This window comes from Dama dama, chromosome 30 (assembly GCF_033118175.1).
Source record: "Dama dama isolate Ldn47 chromosome 30, ASM3311817v1, whole genome shotgun sequence".
NCBI classification, from domain to species: Eukaryota; Metazoa; Chordata; class Mammalia; order Artiodactyla; family Cervidae; genus Dama; species Dama dama.
This window is the reverse complement of record NC_083710.1, coordinates 20,256,251-20,278,323: the sequence shown is the minus strand read 5'-3', so window position 1 is coordinate 20,278,323 and position 22,073 is coordinate 20,256,251. Positions and strand designations below refer to the sequence as shown.

The window sequence follows — 22,073 nt, the reverse complement described above, 5'->3', positions numbered from 1 at the left end:
CAGAGGAGGGTGGTTGGGCTATGGAGCACCTGCTCACCACAGGACACTTGTCTGTTCTTTGTGAGCAAGCCAGGAGGGATCTGGGCCCCGAGCCTGCAGGTGGCAGAGCCCTGGGGGTGGGGACCACCTGGAATGCTCGTTGCAACTGCCCCAGCCAGGGCTGGAGAAGGCCCCGGAAGGTGAAGCTTCCCTGCCCCCACCTCTGCTATGTCAGTGACAGTGAGTGACCCAGTGGAAAACCTTCAGATGTCATTCATGGGGCGTTGTAAGAAGGGCAGTATATGCGAGTCAGATTATCAAGAGTCTAGGCTCAGGGTGTGGGACGGCAGGTGTATGAAACCCAAACCACTGCCTCCGTGGGCACGTCGTGGTTAAACTGGTTAAACAGTGACACCAGTGAGTCACCTCTGACCAGATGTCACACACTCCTTAAATTTTAAGCAGGGGACTTCTCTGGTGGTTCAGTGGTGAAGAATCCGCCTGCCAATGCAGGAGACATGGGTTTGATCTCTGATCTGGGAAGATCCCACATGCTGTGAAGATCCCACAACTAAGCCCGTGTACCATATAGTTGTATATATTAAAATCATTTCATCTCATCAGTTTTCATTAGAAATAACATTTTAGTCTTAACTGCACTTTAAAGTTATGCCATACACGAAACAATTCTATGCCTTTCTAACATTGTTATATCAAAATGCCCTTTTACCTTCCTCTTACCAAATACTAATTTCTAAATCCTCAAGTTCTACTGTATGCATATGTTGCTTTGCAATTTTGTACTTATATTTTATTTTCTTGCTAGACCATTACTGAAAGCCTAATGAATGCTGACATGGGCCTGTGGATTCAGGCTTTATGAGACAGTGGTCAAGATAATTGAAAGATGGTACCAATTTTCTAAGAGCCTGGGTAATGAATTCAAACAACTAAATAGAGTATTGGAGTCAATCCTTTATTCCCCAAAGCAATCCACAATTAAGACAGTTAGCACTGGACAAATTTCCACTGAAATGCATGAATATTGAGAACCTGGCTGCATGACTTTGAATCCATATAGGCTCAAACCCCACCGATGACTCTGAATTACTGTTGTATCCCTGAGAATGGATGCATACAAAGACCAACTGTAAGATGAATCCTTTTTGCATAGGATTTTAACATTTTTCTTTTTATACTAAACATGCTCTGAAAGAAACTTTCTAGATCTTTTTCGAAATCCTCCAAGACTTTTTTACTAATCCTTCTCAAAAAGTATTCTGGAAGGATTCCCTAACAATCACAAACTTTCATAAGGAACTAGGATTACAAAGAGGCTTCATGTGAGTAGACATTTTCACACAGAATCTGTGCTCTTAAAGACATGAATGATTGTATACATCAACTTTAATGGTTTTTAAAGTGGGATTCATAAATCACTGTATGATTCATCAATTGAGGATTTAGAGAGATTCTTTTTTCAGGAACACGATCGAAAATAAAGTTGCCTTCCTTTACTTTCCTATAGCAGGAAGAGGAGCAGACATAAAATATAACAGGAAGCTGTGTTACTCCAAAAACATCACAGGATCGGATGATGCGAAAACCTTCACCGAACATTGGACCATGACACCACTCACACTGGGATGTGCTGCAATGAAGGAAACATCACTGTCTACTAGAGGAAAGGCATTTTGTTGAGGCTACGTCAGAGTCAAAGCAATATGAAACATGGCCTTTCTCATTATTGATCTTACCCTCTCTCTGAGGATCTGACATACACAAGTGAAAAATCAAATGCTAAAAAAATTTGTACAAAATAATCCTAATTTTCTAGAACAGGAAAGAATAGCTTTAGAGTAAGAAAACACCCTAAGGACAATTCCCACAAAATGTGTATAAAACAATCCTAATTTTCTATAACAGGAAAATATAGCTGGTCCCTATTTAATATGTGACCCACAGGGAATTTTTCTGTATTTTCCAAATTTTTTATAATAAATACATATTTATCACTCAAAATAAATATATATATATAATTTTAAAGATAAAGGGACTATTATAACCTAGCATAGGATTAGTATCCACATGTATATATTCCACGTCTATGAGGTCCATATATATTCCACAGTCCATGGAGTCACAAAGAGTCAGACATGACTAAGCACACATGTACACAGGCATATTTTTAAAGGCTCACAAGTCAGTTAAAAAAAGACATCGGCTCATTAGCACTTTTAACAGTAGCACATGAACAGACTATTCACAGAAGAAGAAATTTGAACGTCCAAGAACCTCCAGAAAAATAAAGATTCTCAATTTCATTAGTAATCGGGGAATACAAAACAAAATAATAAAGGAATGTGTTCAGTCGTGTCTGAGTCTTGTGACCCCATGGACTGTAGCCCACCAGACTCCTCTATCCATGGACTTTCCCAGACAAGGATATGGAGCAGGTTGCCATTTCCTCCTCCAAGGGATCTTCCCAACCCAGGGATCGAACTCAAGTCTCCTGCATTGGCAGGTGGATTCTTTACTACTGAGCCACCAGGAAAGCCTCCAGTGGTTCACAGAAAAGATTTAACTAAAACTATAGAAGTTGCCAGCTACATCTCAGCAATCTGTACCTCACCTTAGATTTAAGTAATAGCTTGAGAATATTAGAAGATAGGCTGAATTCAAACTATATTATTATGCCAGAAAAGCCAGAAGGAACAATCTAAAGAATTGCATGTGTGGTGTGGTGTGAGGTGTGTGTGTTTTAACTATAAAACTATCATCTGGCCCTATAATTAACTATATTTTAAAAGCTTAAATGTGTGTCTTGGTAAAAAGGACTTCAGAATTTGCTCACCATTTTAGTAAATTTTGGATTTCCACTGGGATCACATTATAATATTTATGTAGATTATTCTTTAAAAAGAACAAAGCTGTAATTTGAGTAAGATGTTGTGGATTATTCATAGAATTCTCTTTCCAAAAAATAGGACTAGTGAAATTATTCTCAAATAGGATTTTTTTCAAATTAAGCTTTAAAATTCCATGTGGAAAACTAGTCAGTTCATTTCCATCAACGATCAATTTTTCAAGTGATCTGCAAACAAAGGAAACCATATTTTAAAAGAAAAAAGTAGACATCTGTTCCCGTGTGCCCTAAAATTGGTATAAAACTTAGTAGTAATAAGAGTGTCAAGTATTTCCTTAAAATCTATAGATTTAACTTAAAAAGCAACTAACCAATATATTATGCAAATAAGTGCATTTGTGTAAATGGTAGAGGTAAAGCACATATTTTGTGCAACAGGTCATCACTATGGAAAAAGAAATAATCACATAAACGAGTGAATGTTATACTATATAAAGTATAATAGTGATACAAAGAAAATTTATTTTCATAGACAAATTAAACATCAACACATACATCTTGTTTCATTCAGGTGAAAAGTCTCAACTATTAGTTGAGGCAGCAATGGGGGAAGACAGACCATTGTGTTAGGTGAAGCTTTTATAAAATATTAAGGAAAAAATGTGTTTATGAACTTTAGAGAAGGAAAGATAGCCAGTAATAGACTTGGAAAATTCAGTGGAGTTCCAAAATTAACAAGGGAGAAAAAAAAGAGAACAAATAGCATCTTAAAAAAAAAAAAAAGAAAGAAAGAAATATGAAAAGGAGAAAGTGAAGAGACAGTAAATACAATGTTAAACAGAAGGCAAAAAATTAAATATATCAGCCATAACAAATATGAACACACTGAATTCCTCTATGAAAATACAAAGATTGTTACACAGGAAATTAAATAATTGGTCAAAATATTAGAAAAGCAGAAATAAAATGATCAAATTTTACTAAAGACAATGCTCCTTAGAAACCAAATAAAATCTAGTAAAAGGCATTCAGAGATAAGATAATATTTACATAGTTTGATTTTAAATGAATGTAAAGAAGTAAATAGCTTTATTTTGCTCTATCCTTAAGGGGCATATGTCTTGTGGGTACTTACTACTTGCAAAATACCTGAGTTTCTGGATATCATTTGGAATAAAAGCAATACTATTGTAGGAAATATCAAGTTCCTCAAGATTATGCAAGCAAAATAGCCTTTAATAGAAAGAGAAAATGAATTGTAAAAATGTTTATATGCTTATCATTACTGGATATAAATCATTTCATTCCTCAATTAGTAGGTACAAGTACAGAGAGAAATCATGTATTTTTAAGATCTTGAAAAAAGAAAAACATAAGAACAACATGCAAACCACAAAAAAAAAAAAAAAAAAAGATCTTGAAACTTATACAAAGACTTTTGTTTCCATTATAGATGGTATAATTACAATAATTTTCCTAAAATAATTCATCTATCCCTTAAGACTGATTAGAAATGTTTGGAGTGGATAAAGCCCCATCTAGAAAAAAACCACCTGAGAAATTCCTTGTGCTCAGCGGTGTCTGACTCTTTGAGACCCCATGGACTGTAGCCTGCCAGGCTCCTCTGTCCATAGGATTCTCCAGGCAAGAATATTGGAGTGGGTTGCCATTTCCAAGGGAGCTTCCTGACCAGGGATCAAACGCCCTGTGCCCGGCATCTCCCGCATTGGCAAGCAGATTCTTCACCACTGCGCCACCTGGGAATACCCTGAGAAATTCTTAACAATATTTAAATATATATATATATTTTATTGGTTCCTGTATCAGTTTCCTAGGACTGACGGAACAAATTCTCACAGTCTGGGTGGGCTTAAAACAACAGAAATTTATTCTCTCATAGTACAGGACGCCAGAAGTCCGAAATCACGGTATCAGCAGAGTGGGTTCCTCTGGAGGCTCTGAGGAAGCAGCTGTCCCTTGCCCCTCTCCTAGCTTCTGGGGGCTGCCAGCCATCCTTGGTGTTCCTTGGTTTGTGAAGCATAACTCCAATCTCCATCTCTGTCTTCATGTGGGCTTCTTATGAGGACATCCATTTACTGGATTTAGAGCCCCCTCAAATCCCACACTAATCAAGTATGACTTCTTGTTAACCAGTTACATCTGCAAAGATCCTATTTCCATATAAGGTCTCATTCTAAGGTTCTGCATGGACATGAACTTTTGAGGGACACCTTTCAACCCAGTGCGGTCTCATTAAGACTTTCCTAGTGAAATATCCTTGATTTTTCCTTCCATTAAGCAAAGTATGGTGCTCAGTCGCTTCAGTTGTTTCCGACTCTTGAAACCTCATGGACTGTAAACCACCAGGCTCCTCTGTCCATGGGATTTCTCAGGCAAGAATAAGAGTGGATTGCCATTTTCTTCTCCAATTAAGTGAAGTACTTAAAGGTAAGAACCAAAGAACACAAAATTAAGACAGAGAGCCCTGTCTGGAGGGTGGAAGTGGGAGTTGCTTCTTGAAGACTGAAATGGAAAGACTGAATATGACATTCACCAAAATCCCCAGTAATTATCCCCTCTTTGTCAATGCTCTTATCAAATACCTTCCTGTTTTCCATAAAGATGAAAAGTTACTTGCATGGTTATTAACTAAAGCACCACGAGCAGAATATTTCATAACTTCCTACTATTTTTGTGTGGATTGTAATGGTCCTCTTGATCTGTCCCCAGGCTACTCATTCAGCTCACCTCTCACACCACCCTATATTCACATATAGGCCAGGATTTATTTGCTAGAATTCCCTGAATTAGCCCAGTTCTCACATATCGCCAGTTCCCTCAAATTTGACTCTTTGATAAGTAGCTTCCTTTTTTTAGGTCTTGACTTGGAAGTCAACTCTTCCTAGGAACTCTTCCTGAATTTTTCAGACTAGGTGAGCAGCCTCTTCTGTGCCTCTCTCTTTACCTCTATCAGAGAATTTGTCATGCTGTGTGATAAATGTCTGTCTCCTAAACAGTGACATTCGGGAGGCCAAGGATTCAATTTTACATTTCCATATATCTAAGGCTTTGCATGGTGCCAAGCACATCAAAAGTACTTAGGAAATCACAACTGAATGAAAGGCATGGTGGTTGTTGTTCAGTTGTGACTCCATGGACTGCAGACACCAATCACTGTCTCCCAGAGTTTGCTGAAACTCATGTCCATTGAGTTGGTGATGCCATCCAACTATCTCATCCTCTGTCACCTCCTTCTCCTCCTGCCCTCAATCTTTCCCAGCATCAGGGTCTTTTCCAATGAGTTGACTCTTCACATCAGGTGGCCAAAGTATCAGAGCTTCAGCCTCAGCATCAGTCCATCCAATGAATAGTCTGGATTGATTTCCTTTAGGATTGACTGGTTTGATCTCCTTGCAGTCCAAGGGACTCTCAAGAGTCTTCTCCAGCATCACAGTTCGAAAGGTGTGGTGATCCTGGTTAATTTTAAATCATTTGCTCTGAGAAATGAATGAGATCAAATAGAAAAGCAAAAAAAAAAAAAAGACAAACATTTTCAGTTCAATGTTCATCTTAGACTTTCTTCACCTCTGGAAAGAAAATATTAATACCATTTGTTCCAGTTTTTTATTTATTTAAAATTATGTTTTTTACCTCAAGGAAATTTCTAGAGTTATTTTGTCTTCCTTTATTTCTTTAGTACAGGCAAACTAGTCTGATTCCAGGCTTTCATCTTTGATGATATATTCCTGTTGATTGTGATGTTTAATTGGGCTTGTAGGCAACACTGAGAAAGCTAATTAAGAAACTTCATAGGCTGTAGAGATGAAATTATCTCATTTATATAGGATTTTAGAGAGCAATCTGTTTAAAAATCCTGTTTGGTCTGACAATCTATACCCCACTAGTAACAAATCTACCACAATTTTTAGGATGTATAGAATGTTTTACATTTATTTCATTATTTTATTTATCAGCACATCATTGAGCAATGAGCTACTTAAACTAGAGCCCTGGGGATGGCTTGGAAGATTGTGTCAGCATTAATAATTGCATGTAATAACATCACAGCACCACAGAAATATAAATGTTATTTATTGAGAGCCTACCATGTGTTCATGGCAATTCAGGATGAGCTTTCACTGGACCACTGCGTTACTATTAATATTATTTACAGATTTTTTAAAATGGAAGCTATAAGAATATTAATAGTTTATCCAAGTTAGTATGAAATCAAACATACCACTCCCTGTTCTTCAGATATATGGGCATAAAGTAATTCATCCCTATCTTTAATCAATAGCAATATGGGAAAATAAATTTGTGCATTTCCAGAATCAGCTCTTACTTCAAGTATGAAGTAAGTATGCTCACAAGTATGTTCTTAGGTTCTTTATTTCAAACAGTCTCTTTCTCCCAAAGAACATGCTGGCTAATCAAATCAAACTGTATCAAAAGAGCAAGGCAAAACTTTCAGTCTGTCAGTTAAAAGTGTTAATTTTCTATGTCATTTTTCTCCTGTTATCCACTGAGAAAAAAATTAAGATTTTTTTTAACCTTTGTTGCAGTCATGCCTGCATAACTTCAGAGGATGAGCTGTGTGTACATATGTGTGTATGTACACACAACAATTATAGACATGTGTGTACACACAGATTAATATACTTCACAGTTACTTATCTCTGTCCACTGAGAGTGTCTACAAGCAATATTCCAGTAGCAATGGGACTACCCAGTACCCAGATCTTGCTTTCTAAATACCATCTTCCAATTAAAAAGGAAACAGGATTTCCTAAGAGAAAAGTCTGATTCTCATATCAAGGCAGGGTAAGGCAGTACAATTTATGTTATTGTGGAGACATAGAGGAGTCAAACAAAAATAAAACCCATAATGCAGTATTTTTACTCCCTTAGAATTGATTCTTTTTTAATATGTTTTATGTGTGTTTAATACATTTTATATGTATACAAGTATTTTTACAAGGCAATGATATAATTTTTACGTACTTTTTAATTTTTTAAATGAATAGTTTTACAATGTATGAATGTAGATCTTGTTGGGTTGTTAATTGCAAAAAGCCAGATGAACAATTTTATAAGCAAATTTTGATGTACATTCTTAATTACTATAAGAACCCTCTTTTGCAAAACATTAGTCAACTCTTTAAGAGTCCCTGTGCTCTTAACTTTTTACCCCTAACTTACATCCAGTTTGTTAAAATCTAACTAGAAGAAATACCTTGTTTTAGCATTTGGTTAGGGTTTTGGTTCAAAACTTTCGTTAGGAGTTAAACAGTTACCAGTCCATACGTGGGGAAAAAAAAAAATCCATCTCTTTTATATCCATATGTCAACATTCTTATTGGAGTTTAAAGGATCTGAGATATCATACAGGTAGATTCTTAGTTTATAGATTAGGAAACTGAGGTCTAGAATGGTTAAGTAACTTTCTCCAGGTCAAATAGAGAATTCTCAATTTAAAATGCTAGAATTCTCAATTGCAAGTTCAGAGTTCTTTCCATATCCAAAGCAGCTCCCCAGGGATAGGTACAAGGTTCTTACCTGAGCTTCTTTAGATGACTTCATCCAAACTCAGATAGTGCATGTCTATATGTACATTTACCACCCCCACATTAACTGCCATCAATATAGCTTGTAGGTTGTTTTTTTTTAACACAATAAAAAGAATCAAGTCAGCTAATGGGAGCAGAAGAATTATCAAATGGCTCAAAAGTAGCTAGCTGCTTTCCAAAGGGAGATTGATCCTTTTCTAAATTATAAATTCTTTATTTTCTGTGTTTATAATCTCAGACTATCAACCTTACCCGGGTGGAAGAGTGGTAATCAAATTAAAAGCAACATTCAAAGATTTAAGGAGCTTAAGTTGTTGAATTGTAGAAGGGATTTCTTTGATAGGATTATTTCTCAGATTCAGTATTTGTAAATTTTTAAGACAATATATCTAAGGAATAGAAAAGAGAAATAAACATGAGTAGTACAATAAACCCTTTAACTAAAGCAGAAAAATCAGTAGCTTACACTCATTTTCCTCAATATATCACATATCTCAGTAAGTACCTTTGGTAAGTCTTCAAAATAACTAACCCTCATTCATATGTATGATCTGGTAAGATAGTGTAGCTACTATACTTACATATCCTTGACTCAAGGATGTTCCTTTTCTAAATGGGGAAATCATCCTGTTTAATCAATCTCGTGGTTTCGTAAGAAGCAACTATGCAAAGAATGAGGAATGTGAAAGATAACTGTGTGATACATCTTCTCCTATACTTTTACTTTTAACCTCTTTGTCTCTTTCACTCTTAAGTGTATCTCCTTTAGACAGAGTATCACTGGGGCTTGTTTTTTTTAATCCAGTCTGGCACACTGTAGTTTTTGATTGGGGTGTTTCAGTGAATTCACATTTAATGTTATTATTGACATGGTTGGGTTCACATCACAGTTTAACTTACAGTGTTCTATATGTCTTGTCATTTTTGTTCCTCCTCTGCTATCTTTGTCTGCATCAACTGAATATTTATAGTATAGCATTTTAATTACTTTAATGATTTTTCCCCACTATATTCTACCCAGTTATTAGTGATTACTCTAAGGCTTGTAATATACACCTTGACTTATCAGAGTCTACTTCAGATTTACACTAACAATTCCAGTGAGATATGGAAATGTTACTAAATAGCTCTATTCCCTCTTCCTTTTTTGTACTATAATTGTTATTCACACTACATTCGTATATGTTACAGACCCAACAATACATTATTTAATTACCACTGTATGTGATTTTGTGGCTAAGAGAAGATAGGAGACCAAGTAAATATTTATATGGTTTGTTACATTTACCATTTTTGCTTTTACTTTTTTCTATCCTAAACTATTTCAGTAGGCTCTGTCCTCTGCCAGCATCTACCACCTTGAAGTTTCCATGAAACTTGTAATAAATCCAGTCACCACATTTATGCCAGCTTCTGGTCTTCTATTCATTTCTTTTACACTAAGATAATAACTTAGCATAAGTGCCCTAGTAAAGCATTTCCAAGTCTGGATATTGCCATTTTCATTGGAATATTTTATCTATAGCTATACAACACTGATCTGCATTTTAATGGCAAGTTCTACTTATTTCTATTACTTTAAAAATGAGTACTTTATATTTTACAACAGAAAATCTCCCATACAGTTACACAGTTTAGAGGTTAAAGTATTCTTTGACAGATCCATATGTCTCACATATGACTGTTTAGAAGAAAGGTTAAAATTAACATGAAGAACTAAGATCCCTATACTCCTCAGGAATTCTTGTCAATTTGTCTTAGTCAAATTAAGAAAACTAGTGTGACATTCTCAAAAAGAAAAAGTAACTCTTCTAGTAAAAATAAAAACACAGTTGTTGTTGTTGAGTCACTAAGTCCTGTCCAACTCTTTGCGACCCCATGGACTGCAGCAAGCCAGGTTTCCCTGTCCTTCACTTTCTCCCGGAGTTTGCTCCAACTCATGTCCATTGAGTCGATGATGCTACCTAACCATCTCATCCATGGGACATAGTAAAGAGTTCTGACAAAACGTGGTCTCCTGGAGGAGGGAATGGCAGACCACTCCAGTATTCTTGCCATGAGAACCCCATGAACAGGATGAAAAGGCAAAACACAATATTGCAGAGAAATTATGAAAATGTATGTTTTCAATACTGCATATTTGAAGCAAAAAGCAAGTCAGCTTGCTGGAAATCAATTCGCTTTAAAAGTCAATATTCTGGAAATCAAGTCACAAAACAACAAAACACCCCATGACCAATTAAACAATGACTGAAGACACAGAAAACATAATCTGTCCTGAGTTTCCCTGGTGGCTCAGATGGCGAAGAATCTGCCTGCAATGCAGGAGACCTGAGTTTGATCCCTGGATCAGAAGAACCCCTGGTGAAAGGAATGGCTATAACTGTCCTCATTAGTCATAATGACTTATTTATATAAAATGACACTGAATTCAGCTCAGTTCAGGTCAGTCGCTCAGTCGTGTCTGACTCTTTACGACCCCATGAACCGCAGCACGCCAGGACTCCCGGAGTCTACCCAAACCCACGTTCATTGACGCTGAATTACCTCTTCCCATATCTGATTATCCTTGATATGTTTTACTGAGCAGAATATCCTATTTCAGCCTATGATAATTAATACTTGTTAAAACATCATATTACCTGGTCACTAAAGATTGTTTTTAAAGATTCCAATTAACACAGATAAGGTGTATCTTAGATTTTATTCAGAATCAGGAAAAAAAAATAATTTTACATCATTGTTTAATTATGAGAACATATTTGAGAACCTGACTATAACACAGTCTTTGAGGATTGTGTCATTAGGACTTCCTAAGAAAAATGTACTATACTTTTGGTACTTTTGAAAGCAAGCCTTTTGGGATGCAATCCAAAATACATTTACTTTACAGTAACTCCAGGGTACCATAAAGTGTCTATTTTAAAGTAACAATTATTATAAGTAGTAAGAAATTATGACAATCTATACAATAATAAAATGGACTTACTTCTGTGGGAAAGTAACAGATGTTATTATATGATAAATTAAGATATATCAACTGGAAAGCCAAAGGTGTTAGATCTGGACAATTTAGGAGAAAAAAGCCCTAAAAGAAAGTGACAAGAGAAAAAGTTAATTATTTACCATGCACAAAGTATTTTATACAATAGTTTAAAAAGATGAGCACATAATCTAAACGACAATGATTGACATAACAGCAAGCCTATAATAATCTTCCATTCATTTATTTTAGCCTTTCATGATAATAATTTCTTAAATATGTAAATAAACAAAATAGAAAAACTACCAAGTATGTATGCATGTAATAAATACAGTGTTATATGTGTGACAGGCATTTAATTCAATTAATAACAAGCAAACACTTATTGACTGTCCACTACATGCTGAAATAAATAAATATATTTTATATTTAATTCTCTTTACCCCCTATTTTTCATGTCTCTACTTCTATTTCTTTGTTATCTTTGTATTAATCTAACATCTATCTAAGATTTTTAACTGCCTAAATATGCCAATTTCTGACTTAGGAAAATGTATGCCTTATTAGGGACTAAAAATTTTCCATTTTATCACAGTTGTTGTATTTATTGGGAAAATATTGTTCTTATTATTTCATTATTTTCTATTTTAATGTCTGAGAAAATGTGGTGATTTCCCCTTTTTAAGTTTTGAATTTGGTGTTTAGAGCTTTTTTTTTCTTAATCATATCATGGATTTAGCAATTTTATTGATTAATTAACAAAGGGTATTGATCCATAGTTTTCTTGTGTGTCTTCATCTTCCTTTGATATCTGGGTTATACTCATAGCATGGTAAAAAATATATTTGGTCATCTGAAAGACTAAAATATATTTCTTATAAATAGCTGGACTTCATCCATGGTTCCTGGCTACCAGCTCCCGGAACCCTTGGAATTTCCTAGACAATAAGAGCAATGGGAAAATTTTTTGCCATAATAGTTATTTCCTTACCTTCAGTTCCTGAAGTTGCTTCCGAACCATGAAGGCAAAATGGGTGTCTTATTATTCATAACAAACCCCTTTGTGGCACAACTGTCTTTATGTAAATGCAGTAACTTTTGAAAAGCTCCTAAGGATGGAGACTGGTTATCAGAGGAAACCACCATGTGATTAGAAGTTTAGAACTTTCAATCCCCTCACCTCTGAAGAGGGGGACGATTAAAGACTAAGCTCAATCACCAATGGTCAAAAATTTAATCAATTATACCCATTAATGAAGCCTCCATAAAAACCAGAAGAACAGGGTTTGGAGCGTTCCAGGCTGGTGAACACATGGAGATTCGGGGAGAGCGGCACCTGGGGAGGGTGTGGAACCTCTGAACCCTTTCTTCATACCTTCCCCTATGTAGCTCTTCCTCTGGCTGTTGATTCATATCCCTTAATATCCTTCGTAATAAACCAGTAATCAAGTAAGTAAATAGCTTTTCTGAGTTCTGTGAGCCACTCTAGGAAATTAGTGGAAGCCAAGAAGTGGGTTGTGAGAATTTCTGATTTATGGCCAGTCAGTCAGAAGTATGGGGCTTCCCAGTGGCACTAGGGGTAAAGAATCTGCCTGCCAGTGCAGGAGACAGAAGGGCCGCAGGTTCAGTCCCTGGGTTGGGAAGATCCCCTTGAGGAGGAAATGGCAACTCACTCCCGAATTATTGTCTGGAAAATCCCATGGACAGAGGAGTCTGGTAGGCTACAGTCCATGGGGTCGCATAAAGTCCAACATGACTGAAGTGATTTAGCATGGACGTGATCAGCAGTGTAGGTAATAACTTATGATTGGCATCCTGAGTTGGAGGGGGTCCTTGGAACCTCCAATCTGTAGCTTGTTGGTCGGAATCGCAGGTAAACATCCTGGGCTTGTGATTGGTGTCCGAAGTGGAGGCTGGTCTTGTGGGACTGAGCACTTTCCCTGTGGAACCCAGTGTTTTCTCTGGATACATACTATCAGAATTGAGTTGAATTGTTGAACACCCAGCTGGTGTCCAAGAATTGTTTTGTGGTGTGGGATTCCCCTATTCAGCAGTGGAATTGGGTTGTGTTCCTACCTCTTTTATTTTCTGGAAGTTTTAGAGAAGTATAGATGTTCATTTTCCTTTAAACAATTTTCAAAATTCACCCATGAAGCCATTCAGTCCTGCATTCTTCTTTGTTCGGAAGTTTTGATTGTTTATTAAATCTATTTACTTTTTAGGGGTCTGCTCAAATTTTTAGTTGTTGCTGAGACAGTTTTGTTAATTTGTGATTTTCCAGAAATGTTTCATTTCATCCAGGATATTTAATTTGCAGGCATTTAATTGTTCCTACTCTTCTCTTATAATACCATTTACTTCTGTATTTACTTATAATCCCATTTACTGAAGCCAGTAGTAACTTTTCCATTTTCATTCCTGATTTTATTTATTTGTCCCTTCTGTCTTTCTTTTTTAGTCTAGCCAAAGGTCAACTTTGTTGATCTTTTCAAAGAACTAACTTTTGGTTTCTTTGAATCTCTTGCTTTCCTATCCTGTTTCATTTATCTCCATTCTAATCTTTGTTATTCCCTTCTTTCTGCTAATTTTGGGTTTAGTTTGCTCTTCTATTCAAGTTCCTCAAAGTACAAAGTTAGGTTATTGATTTGAGATCTTTCTTTTCCACATATTTATTCCTCACACATACCAGTGTATCTCCCAACATCAACATCTCACACACCAGTATGTTTTGTTATAATCAGTGGACTAATGTTGCTATTGTTCAGTAGTTAAGTCATGTCCAACTCTTTGTAACCCTGTGGATTGCAGCACGCCGGGCTTCCCTTTCCTTCACTGTCTCCGGGATTTTGCTCAAACTCATGTCCATTGAGTCAGTGATGCCATCCAACCATCTCATCCTCTTTTTTCCTCTTCTCCTGTCCTCAATCTTTCCCAGCATCAGAGTCTTTTCCAATGAGTCAGCTCTTTGCATCAGGTGGCCAAAGTATTAGAGCTTCAGCTTTAGCATCAGCCCTTCCAATGAATATTCAAGGTTGATTTCTTTTAGGGTTGATTGGTTTGATCTCCTTGCAGTTCACAGGACTCTCAAGAGTCTTCTCCAGCATCACAGTTTGAAAGCATCCATTCTTCAGCTCTCAGCTTTCTTTATTGTCCACCTCTCAAATCCACATATGACTACTGGAAAAATCATAGCTTTGACTGTACAGATCTTTGGCAGTAAAGTAATGTCTCTTCTTTTTATACACTATATGGGTTAGTCACAGCTTGTTTTTCAAGGGCAAGCATCTTTTAATCTTGTGGCTGCAGTCACAGTCTATAGTGATTTTGGAGAAATCAAGAAAATGAAATCTCTCACTGTTTCCACTTCTTCCCCTTCTATTTGCCATGAAGTGATGGGACCAGATGCCATGGTCTTTGTTTTTTGAATGTTACGTTTTAAGCCAGTTTTTTCACTCTCCTTTTTCACCCTCATCAAGACGCTCTTTATTTCCTCTTCGCCCTCTGCTATTAGGGTGGTATCATCTGCAGATTGTTGGTATTTCTCTTGGCAATCTTGATTCCAGCTTGTGATTCATCCAGACCAGCATTTTACATGATGTACTCTGCATAGCAGTTAAATAAGCAAGGTGACAATATACAAGGAGCCTTGACGTACTCCTTTCCCAATTTTGAACTAGTTCTTTGTTGCATGTCTGGTTCTAACTGTTGCTTCTTGTGCTGCATACAGGTTTCTCAGGAGGCAGGTTAGGTGGTCTGGTATTCCCATCTCTTGAAGAATTTTCCAGTTTGTTGTGATCCACACAGCCAAAGGCTTTAGCGTAGTCAATGAAGCAGAAGTTTTTTCTTGGAATTCCCTTGCTTTTTCTATGATCCAACAGTTTGACCTCTGGTTCCTCAACTTTTTCTAAATCCAGCTTGTTCATTCGGAAGTTCACGGTTTATGTACTGTTGAAGCCTAGCTTGAAGAATTTTGAGCATTACTAACATTAGCACATCATTATCAGCCTAAATCCAAAATTTATGTCAGAGTTCAAACTTTGTGTCGTATATTCTATGGGTCTTGACAGATGTATAATGAAATGTGTCTATTATGATAATATTAAATCATACAGGATAATTTCACTTCCCTAAAAAACCCCTTTGCTCCTGCTGTTCATGCTTCCCTCCCTCCCCACAAAACCACCACAAGCACAGATAGAGTTACTGTCCCCATGGCTTTGCCTTTCTAGAATTTTGTTGTTGTCGCTATTCCTTGTTCACTCCATTACTAGCTCCTTGGCATTCAATTAATTTTTTGTAATCTGTCATGTTGATTCCTTTCTCATTCTCTTTTGTGTATATTTTATAGACAGCTTCTTAGGAATGGTTACCATGAAAATTAAATTGGCATCCTAAGTTTAAATCATCTAGTTTGGATCGATACCAAGTTCACTTCAAGAGAACACAAAACTGTTCTTACTATACAGCTCTGTCGCCCCCACCACTTCATGTTGTTCCTTCAACGCCATGGAGAGTAACCTAAGTCAGGAAACCTAAAGAAGAAATATCTGACAATACAACAGGAAATTGCCGTTAAAAGTATCTAGCATACCTTAAGAGTGAGTGCATTTCTTCCATGAATTTGGCAGTTTATCACGGCGAGGTTGGTCATGGCTAGTATGGTTTCATAGCGTGTTGCCACAACAGTCTTGAAACCTTCACCTTGTATGACAGGTGCCACTGTAGGTTCTATTTTTTTAGATTTAATGCTACCTGAATAAACAAAACAAAACGTGAAACATAAAGGTGGCATCACTTAGAGTGAAACTTAAAAGGTATTTGTACTGTAACAATTGTTGCTATTGTTGTTTAGTCACTAAATCATGTCAGACTTGTTTGTGCCCGCCAGGCTCCTCAGTCCATGGGATTTCCCAGGCGAGAATACTGGAGTGGGTTGCCATTCCCTTCTCCAGGGGATCTTCCCAACCCAGGGATTGCAGGCATCTCCTGCGTCTCTTGCACTGCAGGTAGATTCTTTAACACGGAGCCACCAGGGAAGCTTCTATGATAGCAGGGAAAAGTGAAGGTGTTAGTCACTCAGTTGTGTCTGACTCTTAGGAACCCCATGGACTGTAGCCTGCCAGGTTCCTCAGTCCAGGGAGTTCTCCAGGCAAGCATACTGGAACAAGTAGCCATTCCCTTTTCCAGGGGATCTTCTTGACCCAGGGATCAAACCCAGGTCTCCTGCATTGCAGGTAGATTCTTTACTATCTGAGCCTCCAGAAAAGCCCAGTAAGTCAACAGAAGTAGGTCACCTAGATACATCCTTTGGAAGAGATTCCTTTAACCTTCACCCACTCAGCCTCATGTTGGAGATTCCCTACAACCTGGATCCACCCAACCTTAGCTGGTTCGGTTGGTCAAACTTTTTAATATTAGATAGCACAGTTGTCTTTCAAAAAGAAAACCATTAGCTAATAGATTTCTGCCTCAATAATGTAGATTCCATCAGACTTTTGTACTATATATAAAAATATCTGATTTTACAATGAATTACACAAACAACTTCTTGCTTCACAAAATGAAGAAAGGGCATCCTATAAACATATCTCAGATAGAGATCACATCCCAAGGATCAACCTTGCTTTTTCCCTTAATATCACCTTGACACATGATTCCAATACCCTATGTAACTCGGTTTGAAGACCTCACACAGGAAAAGGAAAATAAAAAGCTAAACAACTCAGGAGTAGCCAAACAGCAACCATCTGCATTTACTCTATCATGACCCTTGTGGGTTTCACCTTTCCTCAAGAATGGTCTACTCAAGGGATTTGCCTGGCGGTCCAGTGTTTAAGACTCTGAACTTCAAATTCAGGGGGTGAGGGAGTACAGGTTCAGTCCCTGGCTGGGAAACTAAGATCCCACATGCAGCTTGGCCAAAAATAAATAAGTAAAACTATCTTAAAAAAAAAAAAAAAAAAGAGGGCCTATTTAAGCAGACACCCAGGAGTGGCAGGAAGATATTCTGAAATATATTTTACATTCCCAGACATTCTTGCTGTATTACTTGCTCCAACAAATTTTATCATCTCAGTAGCTCTTATATTATGCTTCAGTGAAAAGAAATGGGGCATGCTAGACCAGAGAAAACAATGTTCAGTTGTTAATTTCTAAAATAGACCCATTTCAGGTCAACAGATGTGAAAGTTAGCCACAGAATAAAGACGTGATACAGAGATTCCTTGTCTTGTGGGAGGGAATAGAGTCACAGGAATGGAGAATGAGTGAAGACATAAGTCTGTGGCCTCCTTCCTGTCCACCCATGCTCATGGCTAAGCTCACACCGCTGGCTTCTGATTGAAAGGTAGGGAGATGGAGGTGGCAGAGGTGGTTAGAAATTCCCCGACAGATCTCTGAAGGATCTGAGGATGCTAAAACTCACCTGGAACTTTCAAAGAGGGAAGCATCAGAGAGGAATAAACTCTGTAAGTTAGAGATGCTAACCTGATTTGTTCAGGCCTATGACATGGAGGGGCTTCTCAGTGGTTCAATGGTAAAGAATTTGCCTGCAATGCAGGAGACGCAGGAGATGAGGGTTCAATTCCTGAGTCAGAAAGAACCCCTGGAGAAGGGAATAGAAACCCACTCCAGTATTCTTGCCTGCAGAATCCCATAGACAGAGGAGCCTGGTGGGCTACAGTCCATGAGGTTACAAAGAGTCGGACATGACTTAGCGACTAAGCACACACATGCAGATGACATGGAGGACACCCAGAAATTAATTTATGTCACAGATGGGGACAGGGAATGGTTAGAAGGATAGTGTGCTCAGAAAGCCCTGTGGTTGCTACAGTTAATGATATTACACACATATATTTGAAAGTACATCTGAGAGTTGCTGAGAGGGTAAAGCTTAAAATTTTCGTGACAAGAAAAAATTGTGAAATGATGGATATTAACTAAATTTATTGTGGTAATCATTTTACCATATATTCATGTATCAAATCAGTGTGCTGCACACTTTAAATGTATACAGAGTTACATGTGAATTATATCTCAACACAACTGAGGAAAAAAGAAAGTTTTATGGTTGGAGTGTTCTTCTGTGTACGGTGTGAGATTGAAAAGTGTTAGTCACTCAGTCATGTCCAACTCTTTATCTCAAGGACTACAGCCTGCCAGGCTCCACTGTCCATGGGACTTCCCAGGCCAGAATACTGGACTGGGTAGCCGTTCCCTTCTCCAGGGGATCTTCCCAACCCAGGGATTGAACCTGGGTCTCCTACATTACAGGCAGATTCTCTGCTCTCTGAGCCACCATCTCCTACTAAACACATCCACTGAATCACTGATTTGTTATATTATACTTCCTGTTCTAAAATGTTATGTGATTATTTTTAAAAACAAAAATTTCAGTTCTCTGATAAAATTCTCCAACTATTTTTTTTCAACATAGTAATCACAATTATTTTAAAATACTTGTTTGAAAACTCCAGTATCTGAATGTGCGATTCTCATCCTATTGCCTGTTTCTTTCTACTGGTTTTCAGACATCTTATCCTGTTTTTAGGATGTTGAAAAAAAAATTGTGATTTTTCAGTTTAAAGCTGGACATTCTGGATAACAATTTTAAAGGGTCTGGATAATATCATCTGTCTCTAATAAGTGTTAGGTTTTCTTTGACTGGACAGGAAGTATCACTGTGATTTATCAAGGATTGGTTTTGAGTTTTGTAGGCGATAACCTATTTTAGTTTTGTCCTTTCTCCTCAAACACCATTCTTATTCCCAAGCCGTGGGTTCTCTGGGTCTTCAACTGAAAGCTTACCAAACCCCCTCCACTTCAACAGAGCTTGAAAACTTTAATAATTGTCTCCTGTGCAATGTTAAAATTCACGCTCACTTAGTTTAGCATCTCAGCCGATGTTTCCTGCTGTTCCTTGGTGCGTTGTCCAGCGCGCGCCCAGTTTAGAAATAGCCTTGACGCCTGTGGGTCTGTTTCCACTGCTTACTCTTCCTGCTACTTCCCATTCATTTTGTCCTCCTTTGTGTACTTGAAAACTGTGAACTGTTAACTACACACTATTTCTGAAATTGTTTATAGAAATAATGTGAGGTGTGGGATGAAGTCATCTTTTGTTAACCATGGCTTTCATTTGTTTCTCTCAGTAACTAAGGTCAAAGCACTTAAAACAGTGCTGGCACATGGCGAGCAGCTGTCATGATGCCACATCAGTCTTCCCCACTCAGATTAAGAATACTCTAGCTTTTATGATTCCCACATCAGTACAAAGTTGGGTTTATAGTCAGCACTTTAAAAATAATAGCTGGGGACTTCCCTAGTGGTCCAGTGGTAAAGACTGTGTTCCAAATACAGAGGGCCTGATTCGATCCCTGGTCAGGGGACTAGGTTCCGCATGCTGTAACTGAAGATCCTGCATGTGGCCCCCCAAGACTTGGTGCAGCCAAATAAATTAAAAAAAAAAAATAGTTGCTGAGTAAATAGTTTAAGGAACTGATAATGAGGTGTGACATATGTGTGAATCACACAAATATATACAAAGGCACAAAATCACAAATACTTCCATGGTGAGAGAATCATATGTATAATTTTTTAAAGAATAATATAAACCTTCTATTTACCTTCATGTAGGCTCAGCATGCTTTGCTTTGAGACAGTTTCTATATGTTCGTGTTCTGTTACACGGCTTTCTAGAAAAAAATTAAAATAGGACCATGGTTAGATTTGCGTGAAATTTCATGTTGAGAATGTTAGGACATTATTATAATTGTTCATCTTTTAATGAATTGAGGTTATCCATGGAAAAAAATGCACCCAGGAAGGCATCCATCTGCACTGGCATTCTGCTTCTAGAGTTCATCAAAACCACCTTACAGAGGGCCATTCATTCCTACTGCTCCTTTTTATGAGCGTCTCTGATCCTTTGAAAGGCTTAATCTGGTTCCCATCACCACCATCAGAGGTGGAGTTTCCAGTCTGTCCTTGGCAGAACTGCAAGGTCAGGATTTCTGTCACTGCATTCTGCCCCATCTATTAAACATACAGGCGAAAAGGAACCCCATCATTCTCTCCTGCAAACCCCAGGGGGGACCACCGTGTGCTGGGATGCACCTCTCCGTTTGCCCTACTGGACCCCATCATTACAGACCATCTCCAGACTGGATTTACCTATCACAGACTGCCTCAGAGGTTTCCTCGCTGAAACTGGTGACGGTATGAGCATGGGACCTGGGAAATCAGCAATACTGAGAGTCACTGTCCGGCTTCGTACGTGGTCAGACCGCTGAGTTGCGGCTTTCACAGGCGTGGTCCTCGATACAGGGACTGGCACTGTTGCGCTTAAACGCAACAGGGGCTGCTTAAAGGTATAGATGTTGCTCTCTTGTAAAAAGTGCTCAGAGTGAACCTCCTTGAGCTTGGGCCTAGGCACTGAAGGAGTTGCACTTGGAACTCTGCAGAACTCCGAAGAGAGGACCAGAATGTCTTTTAAAATGCTGGTGTAAATGTTTTGTATTTTTAATGGCCCTTCTGATCTCTCTGGACCTTCCATTTTGCTCATTTCTTTCCCAAAAACCCGAGCTGAAGCTGAACGACACCTGGGGAAAAATATGGAACCAGTAGCAGTCTCTGGAATGTGCCAATAGACTTGCTTAGAAGATTTTGTAGTTGTTGAAATAGTCATCACTCTTCGTTGTACATGATGATCAAGGAAGAGGTTTTTAATACTGACAGAGGTTTGTGCTTGATCCCTTGGAACTACAGGAAAACTAGTTTTATCTCTTTCAGCTGAAGTGGTTTTTTCTTGAACGAAGTGTACACGTGGTAGCCTAGTTTCACCAGTCCCGACTAAATCAGGAAAAGAAAAAATAAAGCAGAATTAAATTACGTTTATCAAGGTGTCAGGAGCAAAACTATTAATGTATTAGCATTCATACTTTTTTAATGCACTCACGCTCCCTCACCTTCTTAAAATGTTTCTGAATATACTCACTCAATTATCAGGACTTTTGTTTAGCTAACAGGGAAAAAGTTTGAATGAACAACTGGTGAACTGAAAAGGCTAAACTGTGTTAGAGAGAGTAGGGAGCTATTCTTGGAAGAATAGAATGGATGGAGAAAAGCATGACATAAAGGGAGATTTTTGAGCAGTTGCCACTAAAATCTCTGGCAATATAGAAGGTTAAAATGAAGTTGGGCTGTTTATTATTTATCATTTTCTCTTCCTCATTTGAAACTTCTTTGAGCAAGGATTTACATTTCTTTTCAAAGCCAGATGTCAGACCAGGGTGTCTTTTGAGCATGATAGCATTCTGATACTGGCGACAAGGTACCACACGTTCATCCTGGTTACAACCAGAAGTATTCTTTTCTCTCTTAGGTCCAGAAAATGCAATGTGCCTGCCTTCTTAGGGACTTCACTGCATCCTCTTATGCTTTCTCTTTCTGATATGATAGAATGTTAAATGACACTTGTGTCTATTGTCTCAGTTGAGCACAATAAATGATGAGGACTTCAGCACGTCTAATGAGGAGATAATAGATTCGTTAAGGCAAGATTTGCAAAGAGATGGCCAAAGCAAGTCCAACTCTCACCTGTTGTCCATACATGAGACATGGCAAAAGGCTGATCTGTATTTGCAGAGAGGATTTTCTCTGAATAGAGCTCTTGGAG

General features: G+C 37.8%; 1 protein-coding gene across 1 annotated transcript; it reads right to left on the bottom strand.

Moving 5' to 3' along the window:
* Nucleotides 1-1,386: 1,386 nt before the first annotated feature.
* LRRC63 (leucine rich repeat containing 63) lies at nucleotides 1,387-21,743 on the bottom strand. Its single transcript, XM_061133872.1, has 9 exons — nucleotides 21,719-21,743; nucleotides 20,570-21,247; nucleotides 20,023-20,091; nucleotides 15,990-16,150; nucleotides 11,405-11,503; nucleotides 8,668-8,804; nucleotides 3,995-4,078; nucleotides 2,834-3,073; nucleotides 1,387-1,630 (listed from the first exon to the last, which is right to left on the bottom strand). The coding sequence occupies exons 1-9, from the start codon at nucleotides 21,741-21,743 to the stop codon at nucleotides 1,387-1,389; spliced, it is 1,737 nt and encodes a 578-aa protein (XP_060989855.1).
* Nucleotides 21,744-22,073: the final 330 nt, after the last annotated feature.

What these genes read in the sequence shown, in the direction of transcription:
- LRRC63 (XM_061133872.1), bottom strand. Translation starts at nt 21,743, where the DNA reads ATGAACGTGTGGTACCTTGTCGCCA. An exon ending in TCTGAGGCAGTCTGTGATAG is followed by an intron (nt 20,092 to 20,569) that starts GTAAATCCAGTC and finishes ATTTTTTTCTAG; the next exon opens with AAAGCCGTGTAACAGAACAC. An exon ending in CATGCTGAGCCTACATGAAG is followed by an intron (nt 16,151 to 20,022) that starts GTAAATAGAAGG and finishes TTGTTTATTCAG; the next exon opens with GTAGCATTAAATCTAAAAAA.